Source organism: Gadus morhua, chromosome 9 (genome assembly GCF_902167405.1).
Source record: "Gadus morhua chromosome 9, gadMor3.0, whole genome shotgun sequence".
NCBI classification, from domain to species: Eukaryota; Metazoa; Chordata; class Actinopteri; order Gadiformes; family Gadidae; genus Gadus; species Gadus morhua.
Genome location: NC_044056.1, coordinates 9,136,930 through 9,158,647, shown reverse-complemented (window position 1 = coordinate 9,158,647; position 21,718 = coordinate 9,136,930). Strand labels below are relative to the sequence as shown.

Below are 21,718 nucleotides of genomic sequence, written 5' to 3'. Positions count from 1 at the left end.
GTTTCTCCAGATGGGGGCGGCGTTGAGACAACCCACATGGAGACGACCACCCAGCAGACCCTGCACTACTCCTTGGCCAATCAGCAAGTCCAGATCCACCGCATAGGGGAAGACGGTCAGGTGCAGGTGGTGAGTGGACTATCCTCTTCTAGTTCCTCTAAGTCAGAACCAGGAAGTGCCTGATTGTCATTTTGCAACCACGCCCAAAATAACCACGCGCGAGTACGAATAGTATAAAATACCAAAATTAAAAACTCGACATGGATATTAAATAAGGATACGCAGAAATAAAATACACAAAATCGATGTACCATATAAAAGTCTAGGATCTAGTTATAAAGTGTGTGTCAAGGGTCCAATGTGCAACTGACAAGGGCATAACTGTTGTTCAAGTGATCCCCAATTGTCTTTGTTTTTCATGGCATCATGCAACAATGTGCCTGCCAGGTGTGACACGACTTCTAGAAAAGGATCTAAGTGTAGGCATGGATCTTTTTATGCAAGTAGTAGAAGTAGATCACAGACAGTGTTTCTGAAGCCTTCAAAAGGACATGAAAGTAGCATTTGGTACGCCGAATCCTTTGGAGGTTTCACAAGGTGCCTGGAAAGGCGGAGGTCCTCCATGGACACCTCTGCGTTCATCCGTGTTTGGGTTCACAGTTTCCACTGTATGCTGTCGGAGACGGGCCGCAGTTTCTCTTGGCGCAAATTCGAGGCACTTGACTTTGTAGACGTGGCTTTCATACTTGTTTACTCCAAAAGATCTGAATGCATGCAACAAATACAACACATCGTGACACGGTCTTGGACGGCGTGGGGATAGACGGGATGCTAAGCTCTGCCAAATTCAATCCTCATTCTTGCAGTGTGGGAGTGGTAGACCTGTTTTTGGGGAGGCCGTGACCGTGTACAGCTGCAGGGGTCAGAGGTCACACCCATTACAACACCACGGGTGGGCCGGCACATGTGTGACCGGGCGCAACGTTGGCTTGACTTTTATCCGCACCACCATCTCACACAAATGATGGCCAGCTCCTGTTGGTAGGAGCTGCCCTCTGCAGTATCGGTCTCGTGATTACCTCGGATGTTTTAGATCTTTTAAAACGTGCATTCATTTTTGTGCATGGTTGGAAATTTGGGCAGTAATTATTTTTAATACTTTTTTATTTATTTTGTAGCGTGATTAAAAGTGTTGATCAGGAACAAACACGCACACACAGAGGAACCGCTAACGAACAGTGCACTGGGGGAAATTTGTTGTTGGAAGTTTGCATGATAAAAAAGGATCAACAACCTTAACGACAATGTGTTGACAGTCAATACGCAGGCTATACCCCGCACGAGGAACAAATTAACATTAATGGCCATGCTCCCATATGCCATGGCCCACCAGCCAGCCATCTCACACAAACGTCACTTAGACCAGGGGTCTCGCCTGGCAGAGACCGCAGGAGGGGGGGCTACCTCGCCTAGGGGGGTAAGATTCAGTATGAGTACAAGTAAACGGTAGCGACCTGATATTTGTCTCAATAAAACCCCTAATAAGATAAAATAAGATATAACTTCATTAATCGGAAGGAAAGAGCTGCAAAGAGCTTTTAGACGGCATCGCTGAGGCTGACATTAATGAGATACTAATACAGGAAAGGGAATGAGACGCACGCACACACACACCCGCACGCACACATGCACACACACAAGTGCACACATGCACACAGTCTGGCAGTTCACCGCTGCCAACGCAAGATTGCTTTAATGAGTCATTAAGCAAAACCTTGTGCATGGGGCTGATCCCACACTTGGCAATCCGAACAAGTAATTAATCACATATTGGAATTTAATTATCCGCCGGCATGTCTGAAACCTTTTAATAATTTTTTGATATTTAAATCATACAATATCTAACTCTGTAGTTGGTTATAGAGACCATGTTATGCAATTAATCCCACATGTTTTTCTTAAATGCAGAATGAGATAACAGTCCGACCACGTTGTCTCGTGAATGTTTAGCAAAACTTTTTATGGTTTTAAAACGCCTGGGAGCAGCAGGTTTGACATTGTACTGCAACCCCTTTTGGGGGACAAAGTGTATTTCTATGTTTTGCCCTGACCTGGTAACATGGCCCTGCGCCCCCTGTGGGGGACAAAGTAAATTTCTATGTTTTGCCATGACCATTGTATCTCTCCCGTCCTGTTTCCCCTCAGATTCCTCAAGGTCAGCTACACATCGCTCAGGTGCCACAGGGAGAGGAGGTGCAGATCACTCAAGACAGCGAGGTGTGTGTTCATATGTGTTCTGTGTTTTAGTGTGCGTTCTGTTCGGTGTTTAGTAAGTGTTGCCCCGAGTCTGTAACAGTGCGTAGAGAAACAAATGGGTGTGGCTGATCACATTGTTCTGTTCTGGATTTTGAGTGTGTATTAATGGGAACCACCGCCGATGATAATGGGATCCAATTTGGTGTCAAGAGAACATTGCCCCCTAACATGCTAAGACACCTTACACCGAAAACCATATGCAGGGAATAAAATAGGTGACGGATTAATTATAGGTTGGGCAAAACGTTTTGTTCCCTGACTCGTCTCAATATATAACGTGAGTATAAACGTTTGAGAAAAGTGATTATCTTTTATCTTCCAAAAACTGGGGTTTTCCTAAACCCATTTGGGCAATGTGGCAGTAATGAGCTCAAGTTCCCCAGAATCAGAAAGCAACCCGACGCCGTAGATGAACGCTCTAGTGTGACCGGCGGGATTAAGGCCCTGCCGCTTATTCTGGTGAACCAGGGTTCAAGTCCCCGGGGGGAAGCCGCTACCCACAGTACCATCCCAACTTCAGCTGGGGAGTTCGCTCCGAGTGCATCGCGGTCTCTCACGCAGCCGTAGAACCACAACAGACGACACCTCGTGTGTTCTCCTCATCCTATCGGTGGGACGCGACCGAGAGAAGATCCGTGCGAGAGAGAGAGAGAGAGAGAGAGAGAGAGAGAGAGAGAGAGAGAGAGAGAGAGAGAGAGAGAGAGAGAGAGAGAGAGAGAGAGAGAGAGAGAGAGAGAGAGAGAGAGAGAGAGAGAGAGAGAGAGAGAGAGAGAGACTCAAGGACTCTAGTGGAGAGAGGAAAGCTCCAGCTCCTTTCCTGCTCTTTGTGGCCCGAGCCAGGACTCTTTTTTTCCCTCCCTTCTGCCCTGCTCGTACTCCTTCATATTGTTTGTTTTCTAGAGTTCAAAGCTTAGCAACAAAATCCCCATACTCCCAGCTGTCACTCAGCCGGTGTGTTTTGGTTGTGGGCCGACTGCGCCCATCAAAGCCATTGGTTTCAGCGCGCTTGAAAAGGAAATGAGCTATTGGGGAGATTTTGCTACTCGTTGCCCATATGGCAGCGTGAACTCCTTTAAACGGCGCTAGACGTCTCCCGGTAACTGAATTAAGACGAGAGGAAAGTTGGTGGTGTGCAGCGGGCCCATCCCGTGCCCTCTCTGCGTGGAGAGGTGCGACAGGGTTTGGTGGTGCTCTGATTCTGGAGAGAAGACTGTACTGTTGGCCTCATAGCCTACCGATACTTTTCTGTCTTTGGTGGTCTACAAGATGTCGCCAGAAATGACATCACTCTTGACTCATCTCCAAGGACATGAGAAGTACTCTCCAAATTTCAACAGTGTCTTACCAGAACCACATGCGCGCTGTGAACACGTGTGTGTGTGTGTGTGTGTGTGTGTGTGGCGATGCACTCGCCTGCTCCAGAGTTCGGTCCCTTCTCCAGCTGCTGCTCTTCCCAAAAAAGCTTTTTCCCAGCACAAATCAAGAGTCTGCATAATAAGTCATGCGCCAATGATAGCTAGATAGATAGAGCGTTTTATGTTGCCGCGCTGTTCGATTTAATTTCGTACTTTTCGAGCGGCACGGCCAGTTTGAGTTATTGTTTTTCCCCTTGCGTCAACGACAGAGCCAAAGGCATCCATTTATTTCCCCCCTGCTTACAACTTGCGTCTGTCCAGCAGAAGAGCAGAGCCATGCTTTTGGTGCCGTAGTCGTGTGTTGTTGTCCAAAAGCAGAGTTAAACAAGTCCCAGTGCGGGCCGCTGTCTGCCTTCGTTCTACATTCTTCCTTCGGGCAACAATGGGAGTTCACGGCACCGAATGCAACTCGATTCAACTCTTCAGACCTAACTTGTTTCACATTGATCGGTTATAGGTTGATTGCCTCGTCTGTAAAGTCTCGTGCTCTCTGTGACAGTAGCGAGACGTGTGTACAACTGAATTGAGCAAGCAACATAAACCCACTACAAGAGAGGTTTCCTAAACGCATAAATCAGGAGAAAGACGGTTTAAACGGGTACAGCCCACATGATCACAATTCACTGTTTAGAATGACATCTTTACACCGTACATGTGTTGTGGAGTATACCGGGGTTTGTTTTCAGAAATACTTTGAAATTCCTTCTAATTGTCGGCTGTGTTTCTCTCCCACTCTCAGGGAAACCTGCAGATCCATCAGGTGCACGTCAGCCAGGACGGACAGGTAAGAGCTCACCTTTTCTATTGAACTACTAGCTAAGCACTGTTTACCCCGCATGTCTCCAGTAGTGGTGGATACTGGAGTCACTTCACTCAGCCATGCAAAAAAACTATATAGGCCTATATTTTTTTGGGAAAATTAAATTAAAATAAATATATAATGTGTAAATTAATAATACAGGCGCTCTATTACAGAAATACTGTAAAAAAACGGACTGAAAAATGGCGTTCTGCTATTAGGAGAATAACAAATGCAAGAATCTACTGTACGTGGCACAAGCTCATTAATGGCTTTAGACTATAGTGACCATAATATAACCTACATCTTTAATTGTGTAGAACAGCAGCAACAGTATTTGCGTTCACACAAAAAGACGTCTCGCACACATACTGCACTCGCCTGCTAGTTGAGGCATTATGCTGTTATACCAGTGTAAGTGGCCATTTTGGTTGAAATGCAGCCCAAGAGCCCCACTGCAATCACACTAAGACGTCTCTGATGGCTCATCCTGTTGGTGAACACTCACATCAGCACTCAGAAACCTCAGCACGCTGCTGGGAATCATCGTAGGGAAATCCTGACTATGGGATGGGGGCGATTAGAGGAACCAGACGTAGCCTAGTAGAGTTCACATGGATTTTGCCAAATTGGCATTCAAGGGGTTCCTAGTATCAATCATTTCCACCAGTAAAACATCATTCAAACACAACCAGTCATCTTGAACCAAAAATGTCAACCAACAACCATCTCCCCAAGGGCTCTTTACATGAATTACTCCCAGCCAGCCGGTTTCATTGTAGGAAAATGTGATATTGAAGTTTAAAATGATCAAAATTGAAGGGAACGATTGAAAACAATAATTGAACACTCGATAACATTCGATAATTTGTGAACTCATTTTGCACTGCTAAGTCTTGGTCACCACAGCAACGTGAACACACATGCACGACACGCTATGCATGGCCTCCCCATCTTCAGGCCTTCTCCGTTCCTCCACGACCCTATCGGCTCCCATGCCGTAGTTGGATATCTTGGCTCTCCTCCTGTCTCTCTCTGTGTTCCTCCCGCTGGAAGCCCCGGCGAGAGAGGGAGACGGACAGACCCTCTCGGAGCAGCGTGAGTGTGTGTGTGACCGTTTCGGTCCATATACAGGCTGCAGCAGCCGAGCGGGCCTGTGATCCAGGATTCATGTCCTCACGCTGTTTGTCTGCGAGCGAGACCCCCGGTCGGCAAAAGCTCTTTCTCACGCTCCCCGGGACGGAGGCGACACCGCCTGGTGTCCGGCCAATTGGAGCCCTGAGCTGGAGCGAGAGCTCCTCGCTGACTCATGCGTCAGGTGTGTCTGGGGAGCGGCTGCCTGCCGGCGGTTCCCAAAATAACATCTGAGAGAGGAAGAGGAGGGAGATGAGGAGGAGGATGATGATGATGAGGATGCTACTGCCTTTAGTGCTGCTGCCTTAAGATTTGTTTGTAAACACGACTCACACAATTAAATCGAGGGGAGCTCTTAATGATACTTAATAGTGTGTGTGTCTGTGTGCGTGCGAGCATGCATGTTCCTGTGTGTGTGTGTTTGTGAAATAGACAGACCGTGTATTTTTGTTGTCTGTTTTACTGGCTGTTGGGCTGGATGTGTTTTCAATTGAGTGTGAGTTAGTCATCACACAACCCAGCTCTTATGTCTCTGTCTCTCTCTCTATCTCTCTCTCTCTCTGTGTAACCAACCCACCAAGAACCTTCACACAAACTCACACAGACTCACACAGATGCATGTCCTCAAATGACCTTGTTTTCCTAGCCCGATGGCAGCTCTCCAGTCTGTCTCTGCTGTGTGTCTTGGCACCGGTCTGCACCAAATCCTGGTTCAGATTTTGCACTATTGTATTAGATATACCAGTTAAAAAGTCTTGTAACCGAATCCCGTTTCCTCGACTTGTATGCATGTAGGTTCATGCCTTGATTTTGGTTTGCTTGGTAATGGCTGAACGGTGGTTATTACTTTGTATACTGCAGTGGACCAGCTTCTGGAAGAGGTTCTTCTAGTGTAGGGCAAGTGCTAGCTGGCTTCCCCCCTCAGACCTCTGTGGGTAGGAACCTGCTCCTTCCAGAAGGGACTCCTTTTGCCACTGGCTCTGGCCAGCAACTTAAGTGCCAGACAAAGAACTTTGAATTTCTGCTTTCAATGTTAACTGGGGAACAATACCAATCGAGTGCCAGAAACATTGAAAAAAGCGCCATGAGAGTTTATCGTCTGATATATATTCAAACGGATATGTATTCCCTTCTTTGCCTCATTTAGTATTTGCAGACACCCCTCCCCACATCCTTGCGTCATTGACATCAATGTGGTGGATGTAATGGTTCTGGACTGTGCTCTGACTGCATTACTTTAGCCTGGCCTACGCTATATCAGCGTAGCTCTGGAGCTCTACCAGACCAGCCCTCCCCAGGTCCTGTCTCATCCCACTTCTCCTCTCCCCTCCTCTCCTCCTCTCCTTCATTCCTCCCCTACTCCCTCCCTCCCTCTCCTCCTCATCTCCCAGTCTTCCCCTTGTCTCCTCTCTCCTCCATCTCCTTCCCCTCCTCACCTCCTCCCTCTCCTCTCCCTGCGCTAAAGATAGACAGGAAGATGGTTCCCTGAGCTCCTCTCATTTCCTCTGCCCTCCTCCGCTCACATCTGGCTCGCTGGCCCCCTGGTGGTGGTGGGGTGAGGACCATGGGCTGTGTCTGCAAGTGCACGCATGTGTGTGTCCGCGTCTTATTTGAAAGCCCCTTCAGTACAACCCTGGTCTCTGTCAACAGTCGTTTTATCATTTAGGGCTGGATGTTGTAGGTTGGCTGTAAGTGAGTCAATACGTTTCCCTCGTGTCAAAGGCGGATATGTTTTTCCAAATATAGTGATGTGAGTGTGTGTCTGTGTCCATGTGCACAATCTGACAAGATCTGTGCTGTTTCAGTCCACATGTTTGTTTGCGTCATAGGCCTGACCTTTGTGTCTTCGTACTGGCTGAGCGTCCAAGTAAAGCCAGACTGAAAGCAATGCTCATGTCAAATAAATTGGACAAAATGTATTCCTGGTACGGTTGCTTGAGAGTGGGAGAGAAAAGTAGTGAGGGAGGAGAGAGTGAGACATCTGAAACTATTAAAATAATCTTTAACTGCTCTCACTGTCTGCACAGCCTTATCTCAAAGCCTCTCCCTCTCAGCTGTGAGCTTACCCTACAGACATAGACCACATGGAGGCATGTCAGATAAATGACCTGGCTGGAGAAGAAAATAGAGGCAGACATACCCTGCTAACGGTATGTCTGCAAGTGCTGTCTCTTGCTTTTATAGTATTCCGGGCCTTAAACAAGTCAACGCACAGCCATTTATCTTGTGTACAAACACCAGGAAGCCTGCTAATCTTCGGTTAATATTTAATGCGATCCGAGTTGAATCCTTCGCGACATTTCAGAGTAACCGGTAACCACTGAGCCCCAGACACAACAAAGAGTTAAAAGTCGTCCCTCCCTTCGCTGACGCCTCTAAGCTCCTTGCGGAATCCATCCCAAATCCAAATAAGTGCGGAGGCCTATAAAGATCCAGCTAAGGCCCGGGATGCTGCGGAGCCCTGCCTTCCATTAGAGCGAGTCGAGAGGAGAGAGAGGGCGAAGCTGTCTTTGAGGTCGCCCCTCGGCCTTCACGGGCCGACCCCATCAGCAGAGGGTAGGGTTGGATCTGGGGCAGCTGTGCTCTCCGTGGCCCTTCTCTGAGTGGTTCTGGTTCTGTGAGAACTGTGTCACCCGGACAGATCATCTGGCTCGCCACCCCTCCCGGACCGGGCCGCCAGGTCCTGTAAACACTGCGTGTGCGTGCACATTGCTGTGTATTTAATCATTTGCGGTCCAAGAAAAGGTTTACAGAGCCAATGGGGGCTCTGTAAAAAAATTAGGGGGAAAACGATAAAATTAAAACAAAAATACAGACTGGGCCGCAAATCTGTATTTATTAGCCTCATGCTCTCTGTGTCACAATCTTGGCTGTTGTCTGCCTGTCTTGCTTACTGGCAGATCGCTCAGTCCGGCACAGGGCCTTGGTGACGTGACCTCTGTTGAGATCTGCACAGCCCGCTTACATGATCCCGGTTCTTCACACGAAGCATATCCCATCTGCGCGAATAACCAGATAACACAATCTGGGTGGGGAAAACCGACTTCTAGTCTCAGCCGAAACACAAATTGCCTGCACCTTGAGAGCAAATAGTGAAGATACTGTGGGGTGAGTCAGGGAGGGAAAGCATGAGTTTGCAGAGTATTTTCTGTTGGGATGTATGCATCCTCCGAGGCACGCTCTAGGGATCTCTTCCTTCTTTCTGAGTCACCGGCCGCAATCTTAAGAACGGCAAGCTGTTAGACTCGGTGAGTCACCATCTCACTTCCCCCCCCAGGGTGCACATCAACTGCTGCACTCCGCCACGCTCGCTCGTATCTCCACCATCACACAGCCGGACAGACAACCTATTGAGCGGTCAGATCCTTTATCACATCCTCAATGGGAATTCTGGGAATGCCGCGGCCATATTTGACCCCGGCGTCAGGACACGGGGTTCAGATAAGGATCGATGTGATATATGCTCTTCGGAGCTGGCCACGGCCACGTTGAAACAATTGAGCGTGACGTTTTTGTGTTCTTCTAAAGGATGTCTTCCTCGTTTGCTTGTTTTTATAGTTTCTGGCTGTCGTGTCAAACACTCATCGATGCAGACAGATGCACTGTCTGAAGGACTTGAGGAAAAGGGTTGCCGTGGGGATAGGAGATGACCGTTACGTACCATTGGGCAGCTGGGAGAATGATGGTTGGATTAGCATTGTTGGGCAGAGTACGTCAACCGCGTTGAGTGATTGATTCATTGGTACCAGCAGGCTTTTGTTGCCTCTCCGTCATTACTGTCAGTTTGAGTCCTCTTCTTGAAAGCATAAGAATCTACTGTGTAAAAGATTGCTCCTTTGAGCGATGTTCGCATAGTGCTGTAGTGAAAGCAACATTTGACATTGCGGTTACATCAAATGGACTATATATGGGCTTCCTTTTGGAATTAAACGAGATAATTATGATCTCGACAAAGTTGTCATGAAATATGAAATTTACAGACGTTATAAAGTTCAAATGCGTGTTGCCGATCCCTGAAATGTCTCTGAAGATCGTTTTGCCTACGAGAGCTGGATCCTTCTGGATCCATTACGTCTTTATAAGTGCTATTCTGAACCTTTCTTGTTGTGGATCTGAACTCAAGCCATGTTGGTTTTTGTGACGGAACCTCTACCCCTACAAGCCTTTGAAGAGGACTTGTGTTGGGGTGGATGTGGTGTCGTGGGGGATGTGTGAGGGGGCCTGATTGGATACAGGTTTTGTGTTCTGCTCTGTGAACAACGGGGTGATGTGGGGGCAGGAGTGGGCGTGGGAAGCGACGGGTGGTCCAGGAAACGGGAATTATTTACAACTTCAACCGTTAAATCGGGAATTGAGGCTGCCTAATCATCTTTATAGCACAATTTGGCGTCTTTGCCTCCAAACTCTGTCAGTTGGTAAGACGGTAGGCAAGAAAGTTGTATCAACCCAAATGGTGCGGGGATTTCGGGGCACTGGAATGCTTCTGCCCACTCGCATTGCAGGTCTCTCTCTCTCTCTCTCTCTCTCTCTCTCTCTCTCTCTCTCTCTCTCTCTCTCTCTCTCTCTCTCTCTCTCTCTCTCTCTCTCTCTCTCTCTCTCTCTCTCTCTCTCTCTCTCTCTCTCTCTCTCTCTCTCTCTCTCTCTCTCTCTCTCTCTCTCTCTCTCTCTCTCTTTTCCCCCCCTCCCACCACACCACGAGTTGGTTCAGGCTGGACATCTGTCCTCCGCCAGCAGGACTCTAGACCCAGATGTTGTTGACGGATGAGAAGCACACAGAGGAAGTTCCAGCCACTCTGGGCTCCGAATGTTTCCTTTCTCATTTCCCCAACTTTTGTTCTCCTGCAGTTGTTTGGGTGATTTTCATTTTCTCTTTCCTTTGGAGAGAGCTGAGAGAGGCAGAAGTATTCCGTTGGGAATAAAGGGAAACCAGATTGGTGGATTGGCTCTTGTTTTATTTTTATGAGAGGATAGATAAATGGAAGAATTGTTGTTTAGTGTGGAAAGTAAGGGTGTTAATTTCCCATGGTTTGTGTCGTGACAATCATTAGAACAAACACCCGAGGCAGTCAATGCACCACATACTGTTGTGAGACCTCCCTTGAGTTTGAGAAATAATGCAACGTTGTTCCAAATGACTAAGAAGTCGGGATGTCTGGTACAGATCAGTCTAATAGTAAACAAGGATAGCCTTACAGTGTCACTATGCATGCATACAGGATCATTTTGTGCTGCTGATCTTATCCCATCATTATTTTAATTAAACTTCCGTCACATTAAACCAAAAGACTGGTTGAAGTGAAGCAGCTCTTTGGCTGACGGTGTGTTTACACATTCAGTTATTGGGAACCTGCATGGTTTCTGCATTACAACTCCTTGAAGTGAACCAGCTCTTTGGCCGATGCTTTGTTTACACATTCAGTTATTGGTAACCTGAATGTTTTCTGCATTAGTGCTGCTGTGGTTGTTCTGCTGCTCTGTCTTTCTCGTCTGCTCCCTTCTCTTTCGGTCGCCTTCGCTCTCTTTGCTCTTCATTTCCTCAGTAACTTGGTTTCATTGTTGCTGAAGCCATGACGGCATTCGAAAAAGATGATTTCATTTCAATGCAACTGGCAAGCTCTGCGGGGAATTGAAGATGCTTACGAAGGCCAACATATCCCCCGTAGCTCAATCTGTCAAGGGCCGCCAGGGCTGTTTTTCGAACCCTGCATTTTTGGACGGCACCTTGTCTGCTTTGCTTCGTGACACCCTTACCCCACATCCAGCCAACAGCGGATTATTTGCAATTCCCAATTGATAAAAGCTGGACTCCAACCATAACTTATGTGCCTAAGATCTGACGGGGCCTTTGCAGACACACTGAGCACAGAATGTGTCACGTATATTAGGCGTGGTCGTGTTTTGTAGAGCCATACCAGGTGTTTTTGGTTCGTTCATAAGACACAACATGATCTCCGCTTTCCAGTTAACCTCAGTTGAACTGATGTGTAATTATTAACTGCTGATTCCTGACTTCGCTGCCTACCCCCACAGTCAACCGGGATTTTCATTCTCATAGTGAACTGCTATTGAGTGCTTTGTTCTCAGTCAACTGTGATTGGCTTCTCTTGTCACAGTGTACTGTGATTGGCTTCTTTGTTCTCATAGTCAACTGGGATTGGTTCCTCTCGTCATAGTTTTTTGGGATTGGCTCCTCTCTTGTCATAGTGTACTGCGATTGGCTCATATGTACTCATGGTCAACCGGGATTGGCTCCTGCCCTTGATGAGACCAGTAAGAAACTGATAATTCACAAAGTCCACAAGAACTAAGCGCTCCCACCAACTGGTTGTTGCCAGGCATTGTTGGCTCCATCATCACTAAAGCACTGATGCGTGTGAACGTGTGATTCACATAATATCATGTGGCCAGAGACACGTTAGTAAACGGAGCTCCAACCATTGAGGTCCGTGCCAAGCATGTGTTTCTCCATCGCTTGGATGGACTTTGAGTGACCAGCTCATGCGTGAGATGGAAGTTCAGATTAGCTGGATGGGGTCATGAATGCGAGGGTCCGAAGCACTTCGACGACCTGTCAAGTTTCCTGTGTATTCCAACTCACTGTGAGCAGGCCTCTGGGTGCTGTGGAGCAGCACCCAGAGGTGCACAGCTGAGAACGCAGATCTATTCCCTTTTTAAGGTCGGCGACTGGTGTTTAACTTTCTCCAGGGTCAAGCATCCGGTCCACCTAATCATGCGTTGAGACGCAACACCATTTGGACCCACGGAAACACACCGGCCTTGTATGTTATCGTACACACGCACCCACGTTATCGCACGCATGTTATCGCACACGCACGCTATTTTGCGCACACACACACGCACAAACACACACACACACACACACACACACACACACTCTGTCTCTTGTACACAGGCAAACAGATCCATACACTGACGTATATACACAGAGTGAGGTGGAGGAAGTGAGGTGACGCATCGTTCCCATCCGGCTAGGGTGGCGCCGATCTGACCGGTGAAGGCTCCGATACGTTTCTATTCTCCCCCATCTTCTCAAAGTTTCCCCTCAGCCGACAGAGATTATACAATAGTATTTCTCTCTTGTAAAGTCCATCGCCAATTCAAAATAAGAACGTATGTGATGCAGATCCAAAGGATCAATGCCACTTCCATTTCTCACCAATCTTACCGTCAGCTGTCTGGCCGGCGTCTGTGAGGGCACACATGTGGGCTGCGAAGCGCAGTGTTCTCATGAATATCCAGAAACGCACCGAAAAATCGATGTAACCATTTTTTATTTCCGATATACACAGCATGACCATGGACCAAACCCAGTTCCGGATTGGGTATCGGACGGGGAACCAATAAGTGAAACGGTGCCGTCCCTTCTCTTGGCTCCCACCCTCTGCAAGCCTTCATGAGGGCACGGTGATTTAGAGATGAGCAGAGGATGTAGCGGTTGATTTAAAGCCACCTGCCCTCATTGACCAGCTGTCTGTGATCCTCTTGTCTGGTCTCCCAGTCAGCCGATGTCTGCTCTGTTCTGCATAACCACCGCATGCGATGGCATTCACACTAGCATCCCAAGGGCGTGATTACCCATAATCTATGCTGATCAATCACAGCCACTTATCTACCTTCACACCGTCTAGTGTTTTCGCTGACCACTGATTACTGAGTCACGTACCCGCGGAGGTGGCCAGACCCGGCCTTTAGCCAACCTTAAATAAGATGTAAATTACTTAACCTTTATCTTACCAGGTGAGTCTGGACACCTTAATGGCTTCCATGTAAGCAGCGGGGATGAGGCAGCAGGATTGATGTAGGGTGGGGGAGGAGTTGGGCGTCGCGCTGACTCAGAGCTTCAAAGGCTAGCTAGTGGTTCAGGTTTGTGTGGTGTAGCGGTTGTGGATCTGCCCACTCCCCATATTGTTGTACTAAAGGGCTTCAACCCAGCACAGTGCCCTGCATCCAGTCAGAGTCACAGAAACGTTTGATATCACCAGGAGGTCTGACAAGATTGAAGTGCCTCATTTCTTCAATGGGTCTCTTTGTGTATGTGCTGCAACACAACCTGATGTGATTTGCAGGTTAGTAAAAAAGCTTTGTCCTGCATGCTGAGGGAACTCCCCTGCGGGTCGGTTTGCTAAAGGTCAGCACCTACAGCTCAGTGTGTGTGCGTCTGCGTCTGGATGCGTTCTCATCCGAGGTGTGGTTAGTTCCTCGTGCACACATGTGCAGCCCTGTCTGTGGTCTTGGCTATCAGCGAGAGTGTCTTCAACATGCTGTAGGAATAGCCTTCAACGGGAAAGCTGGGGCGCATTACTCTGTGATTATCGCCTGGAAGCCACATTGTAGAGTTTATGTTCCACATCGTTCAGGATAAGGATCCCACACACAATCTCCAGTTTTAATCTGCTTTCCCTCGTTCTCTTCGTCTTCCTCTTCCCTCCGCTCTTTTTGCCGTTTCCTTTTGTTTTGTTAGGCTTTTTTTCATGAAACGGAGCCAAATGATTCCAATTTTAGCAAGCGTATAATTTAATAAAGTGCAGTTACCAAAGCTCATAAAGATATAATTGAATTGAACAGGCCATAATGTTTCTGATCTACTTGATGTGTAAACAGTCTGCCAGAAGGGAAGTGGGAAACATGTTTACATGATATCAAGATGCAACTGTGGGAATTGTGATGCAAACTTGTCTGACTGACTGTCAGTCTGTCATTTTGTGTGATTGTGTGCATGCATCCACATGGATTCCTTTTGGTGTGTGTGTGTGTGTGTGTGTGTGTGTGTGTGTGTGTGTGTGTGTGTGTGTGTGTGTGTGTGTGTGTGTGTGTGTGTGTGTGTGTGTGTGTGTGTGTGTGTGTGTGTGTGTGTGTGTGAAAGAACTAAGAACACTTCTCATGGCCATAAATGAGCTTTGGTTTTTAATTGGAACCAACTATTTCCAGCCAGTAGAGTTCCTTAAAGCCCAACGGCAGATCGTCTATTGGAGTATTTTGGCTTTCTCACATTCTATTATGGGAAGTAGATTTTTTGCGATTACATACATAGTTAGTAAGATGAACAACAGTACAGTACAGTTATATGCTCCTATAACGGCTAGCCGTTGGGAGACCGGCCCAATTGTCGATGCAGCGATGAAATTCATTTTTGTAAATTTCTTCAGTAGTAGATTTCGAGGAGAGGGTTACTGATCCCACCTGCCTCTATGACGTCCTCACAGGACGTGAGCTAGCAGTCAGGGTTAGGTGCCTTGCTCAAGGACACCTCGACACTCAACAAACTTCAGGTTACCAGCCAACCCGCTCTACCTCCTGAGCTACTGCCGCCCTACAACGAATCTCAGCAGTTCACGCAACGAGCTTGTCCCGTCATGAGTCCGACCAAGGCTTAAGAGCTTGTAAACAGGGATGTGCATGATGCGATAACGTTTAATATTAAATCTACAACCAATAAAACAATCTCTCTCTCTCTCTCTCTCTCTCTCTCTCTCTCTCTCTCTCTCTCTCTCTCTCTCTCTCTCTCTCTCTCTCTCTCTCTCTCTCTCTCTCTCTCTCTCTCTCCAGGTGTTGCGGGGGGCTCAGCTCATAGCGGTGGCCTCGTCTGACGGGGGGGCCACGACGGTGGAGGGCAGCAGCCTCCCCTCGGACATCCAGGTGCAGTACGTCCAGCTGGCACCCGTCGCCGATCACACGACTGCTGTACAGGTGAGAACCTGCACACGCAAAACACGTGATGACGTACTCGTGAACACACACACACACGTGATGACATACTCGTGAACACACACACACACGTGATGACATACTCGTGAACACACACACACATGTGATGACATACTCGTGAACACACAGATCGGCGTGCTGACTCAGAAAGCAGACGCACACATTTCTTCCCTGTTTCCCAGCAGATGTGCAAACACACACATGTAAATAGCTGCAAGCGTTCCTACAGCGAGGTTTAACATAACATATCATTCCAAGGTGATCAGGAGCCTTATTACAAGTAAGAGCAATCGCAGTTGACAGGCGTTCGGTGTTGAGATAAGTGCATTAAATAGCCGAGTTTGGAGGAACAGCTGATCAGCTTCCTGCAGATCTGTTCTCGGTTCCCCTCTTCGGTTTTATCACATCACAGAGGGCCAAGTGGGCTTCATAAGGAATCTGTCTTTGGTTAAGAGAGTCCTTGGAGATGTATTGCCCAGTAAACGGGGAACTACGCAAAGTGAAAGAGGTTCCCGTTGTTCGCGATGGCCAAGCAGTCAAAAGAAAGTCTGGAGTGGACACTAGAAGATCCCTAGGATGGTTTGGATTACACACCTGATCCCAACTTAATCCGCACTTGAACGCTTGAGTCATGCGTGTTCACGCACTCGGCGATGATTTCCCAACGCATCAATCATCAGGACATCAGGGAGTTAAAAGTGACTCATTCCATTAAAGGAAATAAAAAAAGACGCTGCACTTGCTTAATATGCACTGATGCACCACTGGCTAATTGACAGCTTCTGTCTGAGTTTAACCAAATGCATGTATGTACAGTATATACACACTCGTTCCTGTGCAGCTTGCCAGCTGGCGTAATGACTACTACGTATAAACACACATGCACCACACTGCGCCCTCATGGTCTCCCCGCTCAGTCTCCCCCTCACAATCTCCCCCCCTTCAAAGTCTCCCAACATGGACATGGCGGTTTGGGAGAGGCAGGTCCCTAAAATATTCCCCAAGGGCCCCAAACGGTGTGCTGATCATGCAACAGTAAGGTTGTCTTTGCCGTGATCGTGATTGATCCAACAGGCATCAAGCATATTTCCTTCAAAAGCATTCAGATGTTGCGTGCAGTCATGCAGGACGGCCCCGTTCATGCAACGCACGGGTCGATGCCTCATCACAGCCGTCTGCATACGTGTGGAGTTGAGAGGCCTTTTTTAGTGTTCCCTCAGTTCCCCCCACCATCCCATCCATCTTGTCTCATTCACCCCCATACCCCCCCCCCCCCCCCCCCCCCCCCCCCCCCCCCCCCGGCCCCCGGCCCCCGGCCCCCGGCCCCCCGTCCTGTCATGAGAGCGATTAAAGAGGAAGGTTTGTAGATGTTTAGAGCCGCGTATGGGAGGACAGCGTCTGGCCCGAAGCGTGATTGATCCTAAGTGCGTCTCACTGAGACACGTGAAGATGCAGACCTCAAGACCGGCCCTCCATCGGGCTGTCAGGGCCGCTCGTAAAGACCCCTCCCTCCCTCGCGTCGGATCCTTGTTGTCTCGGTGTTTTGGGTCGGGTTGCCTAGGTGACCGGGCTCCATGCCCCCCGGGAGAACATAGGCGGAGCAGAGACTTCCTATATTGATTAAGCCGCTTGGCTGGGCTCCGGCCAGCCGCGCGGCGTTATGAGTGTACATGATTGCTGCTGCATGCGTCGTAACACAAGGCCTGCACTGCAGTCCAGAGCAGGGAGGAATCAAATATTGTTTGTTTTCCCTCCGCTGATTCCTTCCAGGACCTTTTACAGCTACAAAGAGGAACCACGCCTCCACCTTCCCTCCACCCTCCCTCCACCCCACCACACATGATGGTTGTGTGAATGAGTTGACTTAACCGATTGCCGTCTCTCGCGTCTGATCAACCAAAGAAGGAATTTTACCAGGAAGGCACGTGTTCGTCTGGGGACGATGGTCTGTGTTTGTTGGAGTTCATCAAGTTCTGATGACTAAACAACTCAACTGACGTTGGAACGGCAGGGTCGTCCAAGGGTTTGTCTCCAGATGCCCCATGAGCCGCGAGTACAGTGTCAGGATTTGAGCACGAGGTGCATTGAGGACAGGGACATGTGTTGCTGCGTGAAGCAAACCAAACTGGTATCATCGGTGCAGATCTGGGGTTTTGTTTTGCGTTCAGTGGAAGGTTAAGGATTCTGTCTCCCTTGTGCAGAAAAACAAACCTGTCATCTCTGTCCAAACACATGGCAGCATTTATACAAATTCTTTGATAAATTACGCCCGCCGTTTGTTGTTATTAATCGCACCATTTTTAGTTTAGTTTACTCATTGTGTCCATCCATTCCTCTCAAACGCTAGCCGCTACTTCCAGCATGTTTTTAGTGCTCGGTAGGGGAAGAGGTTCTTCAGGTGGGGATGTTTAGGCGTGCCATGGCTGAGCCCCAGGTCAGGCGATCCAGAAAGGAATCTTCCCAGGCACACTCCTCAAGCAGCCTGCGGAAGATGGCTGCCAAGCGCCCGGGCTGCAGCCAAACTGAAGTACTCCCATTATCCAGCAGCGTCCCTGATGGAGGAAGCAAGTGAAGGCCCCGTGGCGGTAGAACTGCGGTCGTCTAGGTTGCGATGCAGCCAGCCTTTTCCGTGGAACTCTGCGTAAGCTGCGCTGGGCGGCAAGTGGCTCAGGAGGCAGAGCGGGTTGGCTGGTAACCGGAAGGTTGCTAGTTCGATCCCCGGCTCCTCCTAGCCGAGTGTCGAGGTGTCCCTGAGCAGGACACCTCGACCTAACTGCCCCCCGAAGATCTAGCTGTTGCAGGGTTGACCTGCAGGGTTGACACCGCTGTGCGTGTGTGAATGTGCGCATGAACCGGTCAACGTTAGGCAATGTTTTAAAGCGCTTTCAGTTGCCACTGGTTAGAAAAGTGCTGTATAAATGCAGTCCATTTACCATTTACTTGGCCCCGTGCGTCGCCAATGGTTGCGCGTAGCGCGCCAGGGCTCAGTGATCCTGCAGGGCGTGGTCGGGTGAGCTGCAGCTGTGTGCTGGTCCGAGAGACGCTGGCCGTCGGAGAGCGCCGCTCCTGACAGGAGAGGAGGGGGAGTGTAGAAAGCACTGCAGGTGTGTTGGAGGGAACCTTTGGCGTGCGGTGCAGGAAGGAGTGAGTCAGGAGTGAGTCATCCTGCTAGGAGCCTTCCGTCATCGGCATCGCGCTCTCTCTCTCTCTCTCTCTCCAGCAGAGTGAAGCAACACTCGTATCTGGTGGTTCTTGGTTCTGCGAAGGTGGACTTGTGTAGTCGCGCCAAGGGTGATCTGTAGTGATTGGGCTCTTGGATCGATTGTTGATTGTTGTCAAACGCAACCTGGGAGTTGTTTCAGATATAATCATCCGCTAAATTACTATACATAAACTCAAACATGATTTTCTTTCTCTCACCTCCTTTCTTCTTTCTTTTGCTCCTTCTATCCTTCTCTTGTTCTGTCTTTCTTCTCTTTTTCTCTCTTCTTCCTTCCTTCAGCCTTTCCCGTCTCTCGCTCTCGCTCTCTCTCTCGCTCTTTTTTTTTTTCTCCCCCCTTCTTTCGGCCTTTCCCCACCCACTGCCTCATGAGTCTCCTGGCTTGGTGGCTCATCTCGCCCACTCCTCTCATTGTCCTGTCTCCTATATCCTATGTCATGAGTCCCAAGTCCTAAATCCTGTGGCGTATGTCCTGTGTTGTAAATCGCAAGTCCTAGGTCCTGTAGTGTCTCCTATGTCCTGTGTCCTACCTCCTCTCTCCTGTGTCCCCCAGGCCTCAGAGCTGGCCCCCGGCATGCAGGAGGACCTGGAGGTGAAGGAGGCCCTCCAGGGAGCCATGCAGTCAGAGAACGGCGAGGTGGTGCATGTCGTCAACTCTATCATCTCCTGAAGAGGGGGGACCGTGCCCTCCTCTAAGCCCCCCAAAGACATGCTCCTGACCGGGGAAAAACCCCTCTGGAGCCCAGCGGCCAGCAGGGGGCGCCACCACGGACGATGCTTTTCTTGTTCAGTTTTTTGTATTTTCCAACAACGGTGGTGAGGATTGATTGGAGCATGAAGAACCATATCAGTTGTTGTTTGTTTTTGGCCCTCCCAACAACACCATGAGTTCAAGTGCGTTGAAGTTTTCTTTGGCGAAACTTCAGTGGGGAGGCAGCTAGGCGGGGTCGTGCCAGGTCAGATGGACCCGGCCCAACCCCCCCCCCCCCCCCCCCCCCCCCCTCCAGGGCATACCCAACGGACCCGGGAGTCCTCCTCCCACGGAGAGCGTCTCGCAGAACCACGGCCCCCCCCCCCCGGTACCGCATCCATCTGCACCCGCCCTGCTTACGTCAAATCTAAAGGTTCAAGTTAAGCTCTTGTTGGTTCATGTTGATCCTGTTCTCTGGGTTCAGTTGAGGTCCTCGACTCCAGCTTCAGACTAAGCAGCGCAGCCCTCTGTTTTCACCTTGATATGATACGATATAATGTATGTTTTTCGGCGGACGTCCAGGACTTGGCCGAGGCAGGTCTCTCGTTACCCCATGGGGTTGCGGTGTCCTGCTGCTGGGGCTGGGGCTGTGGGCCGTGACCCGTGATCACGAAGAGTCGGCTCTCCTGGCGTTCTGAAGCGGTCTCTGCTTGTTGTAAACCCTGCCTTCCCCAAGGGCTCCCCTGGCTGTTTTCGTATTGCCGCCGCCGCATCGCGTTGTCCCTCGGTTAGATTTGTCTAATTGTAACATGCTGACATTTTTTTGTTTTTCTGGTTTATTTTTCCCTCCCCCTCAAGGTAGAATACCACATAGTAGACAGGGTAAGGGATGCAATGGGGCAGACTTTGTAACCAATAGAATGGTTAGTAAGTCTTTGGGTTTGTCTCTGAGAAATATGAATTCTTGTGAATAAAATATTTTGTGGGTCCCTGTCATGTGTGTTTTTAATTCGTCTGGTTGGCAAAGAAACGGCTTCAGGTTCCAGAAAAAAAAAGCAGCTTTTCACGGTCGGAAGGAAATTATGTCAGAGATGGCCAGAAAATAGTCTTGTTTACTGTTCGACTCAACTGTTTCTAACATTAAGTATCAATGAATAGCTTGATATTGATCTCTACTGGTCCACACTACTGCATACTGTCCATCCGTCCAGATGCAACTGGACAGACACTCATACGTAGGATCTACTGATTGAAAATTAATGGGATTTCATGCCTGTGCGTCACAAAATTAACCATCGCTCCATTGTGTGTTATCAGCTAAAACCAACATCACGTTTCGAGGCTAGTTCGTCTTTCCAACTGGCCTGAGAAATGTTCTTGTTTTGCTTTTGAGGATGAATAAGTGAGCCTGCGATGATGATGGATCACTCTAAGTCAGCGAGTAACCGATAAGTAAACGGCTGTGCTTGTTTTCACAGGTCTCCCACACTGAAATCATGGTGTACTTTGGATCAGTGGCAAAGACCTATCAAACACTCCAAATTTAGGGGGAAAAAGAAGCAACTTAAGGACTTGTGCTCCGCTATCTTTGTTTATTCCCTGGCCGGATCTCTTGGTCTCCTGACTCCATTACACTTCATTTCTTATCAGATGCCTAATCCTCTCCCAAAGTCGACACACACACATCTGTACACACACACACGCACACACATCCTACTGAGGCCTCCAATGGGGTGTGGTCAATACATGTGTGAGGACCGATCAGGGATGTTTAGACTTTGCGAGACGAGTAGAGTCCAATTGGTGGAATTTATTTTAATTTTGGGCTAATAGGGTTTAACAGGCCCAATCTCGGTTTGAAATAAGAGGCTTCCCTAATGGGCCCAATTCACCTTGCGGCCATCTTTGTTCCAGTTCCCCCCACCCAGCCAGAGTTTGGTACCAAGATGGATGGAGCCTGTAGGCAAGGAGTGGACGCATTCCTCCCATCCCAGTGGGAAGAAGAGGAAACCTTGAAAAGACTGTCTCCTTTGATGCTTTCAGCGCAGCAGTGTGCTGTAGTCATGGACAGCACATTTCCCCCCCAGTGACCGCTATAATAAATCTGGGGTGTAAAAGTTCTGCTTTCTGGAAATGGAGTTAAAAAAACCATAACATTTATTTGCTTTTACAACCACGGTTCACCTGAACAGGAATGGTTACCATAGTGACTGAATCGTCCTTTTCTGTGGCTCAGCCTCCAGGAGATGAGCTGCGCTCAAAAGCAGTGAGGCATGATGGGAGAAACAATCACAATGAGGTTGTGCCCTTGTCTTTCTCTTTGGGGTTGTCATGTAACTTGTGTTGGCTGACACACTGAACACCTAAGATCCCCCTCATCCCTCACACCTGCCGCTGTAGTACAAGCTATGTCAGCG

General features: G+C 48.8%; 1 protein-coding gene across 1 annotated transcript in view; it reads left to right on the top strand.

Annotated features, from left to right (window-relative positions):
• Positions 1 to 20,295, top strand: part of banp (BTG3 associated nuclear protein) — a 33,231-nt gene extending 12,936 nt beyond the window's left edge. Inside the window, exons 9-13 of the mRNA XM_030367226.1 lie at positions 11 to 129; positions 2,206 to 2,277; positions 4,471 to 4,515; positions 15,232 to 15,372; positions 19,164 to 20,295. Coding sequence (XP_030223086.1) covers positions 11 to 129; positions 2,206 to 2,277; positions 4,471 to 4,515; positions 15,232 to 15,372; positions 19,164 to 19,280 — 494 coding nt within the window. The 3' untranslated portion in view covers positions 19,281 to 20,295. The remainder of the gene's footprint in view (positions 1 to 10; positions 130 to 2,205; positions 2,278 to 4,470; positions 4,516 to 15,231; positions 15,373 to 19,163) is intronic.
• Positions 20,296 to 21,718: the final 1,423 nt, after the last annotated feature.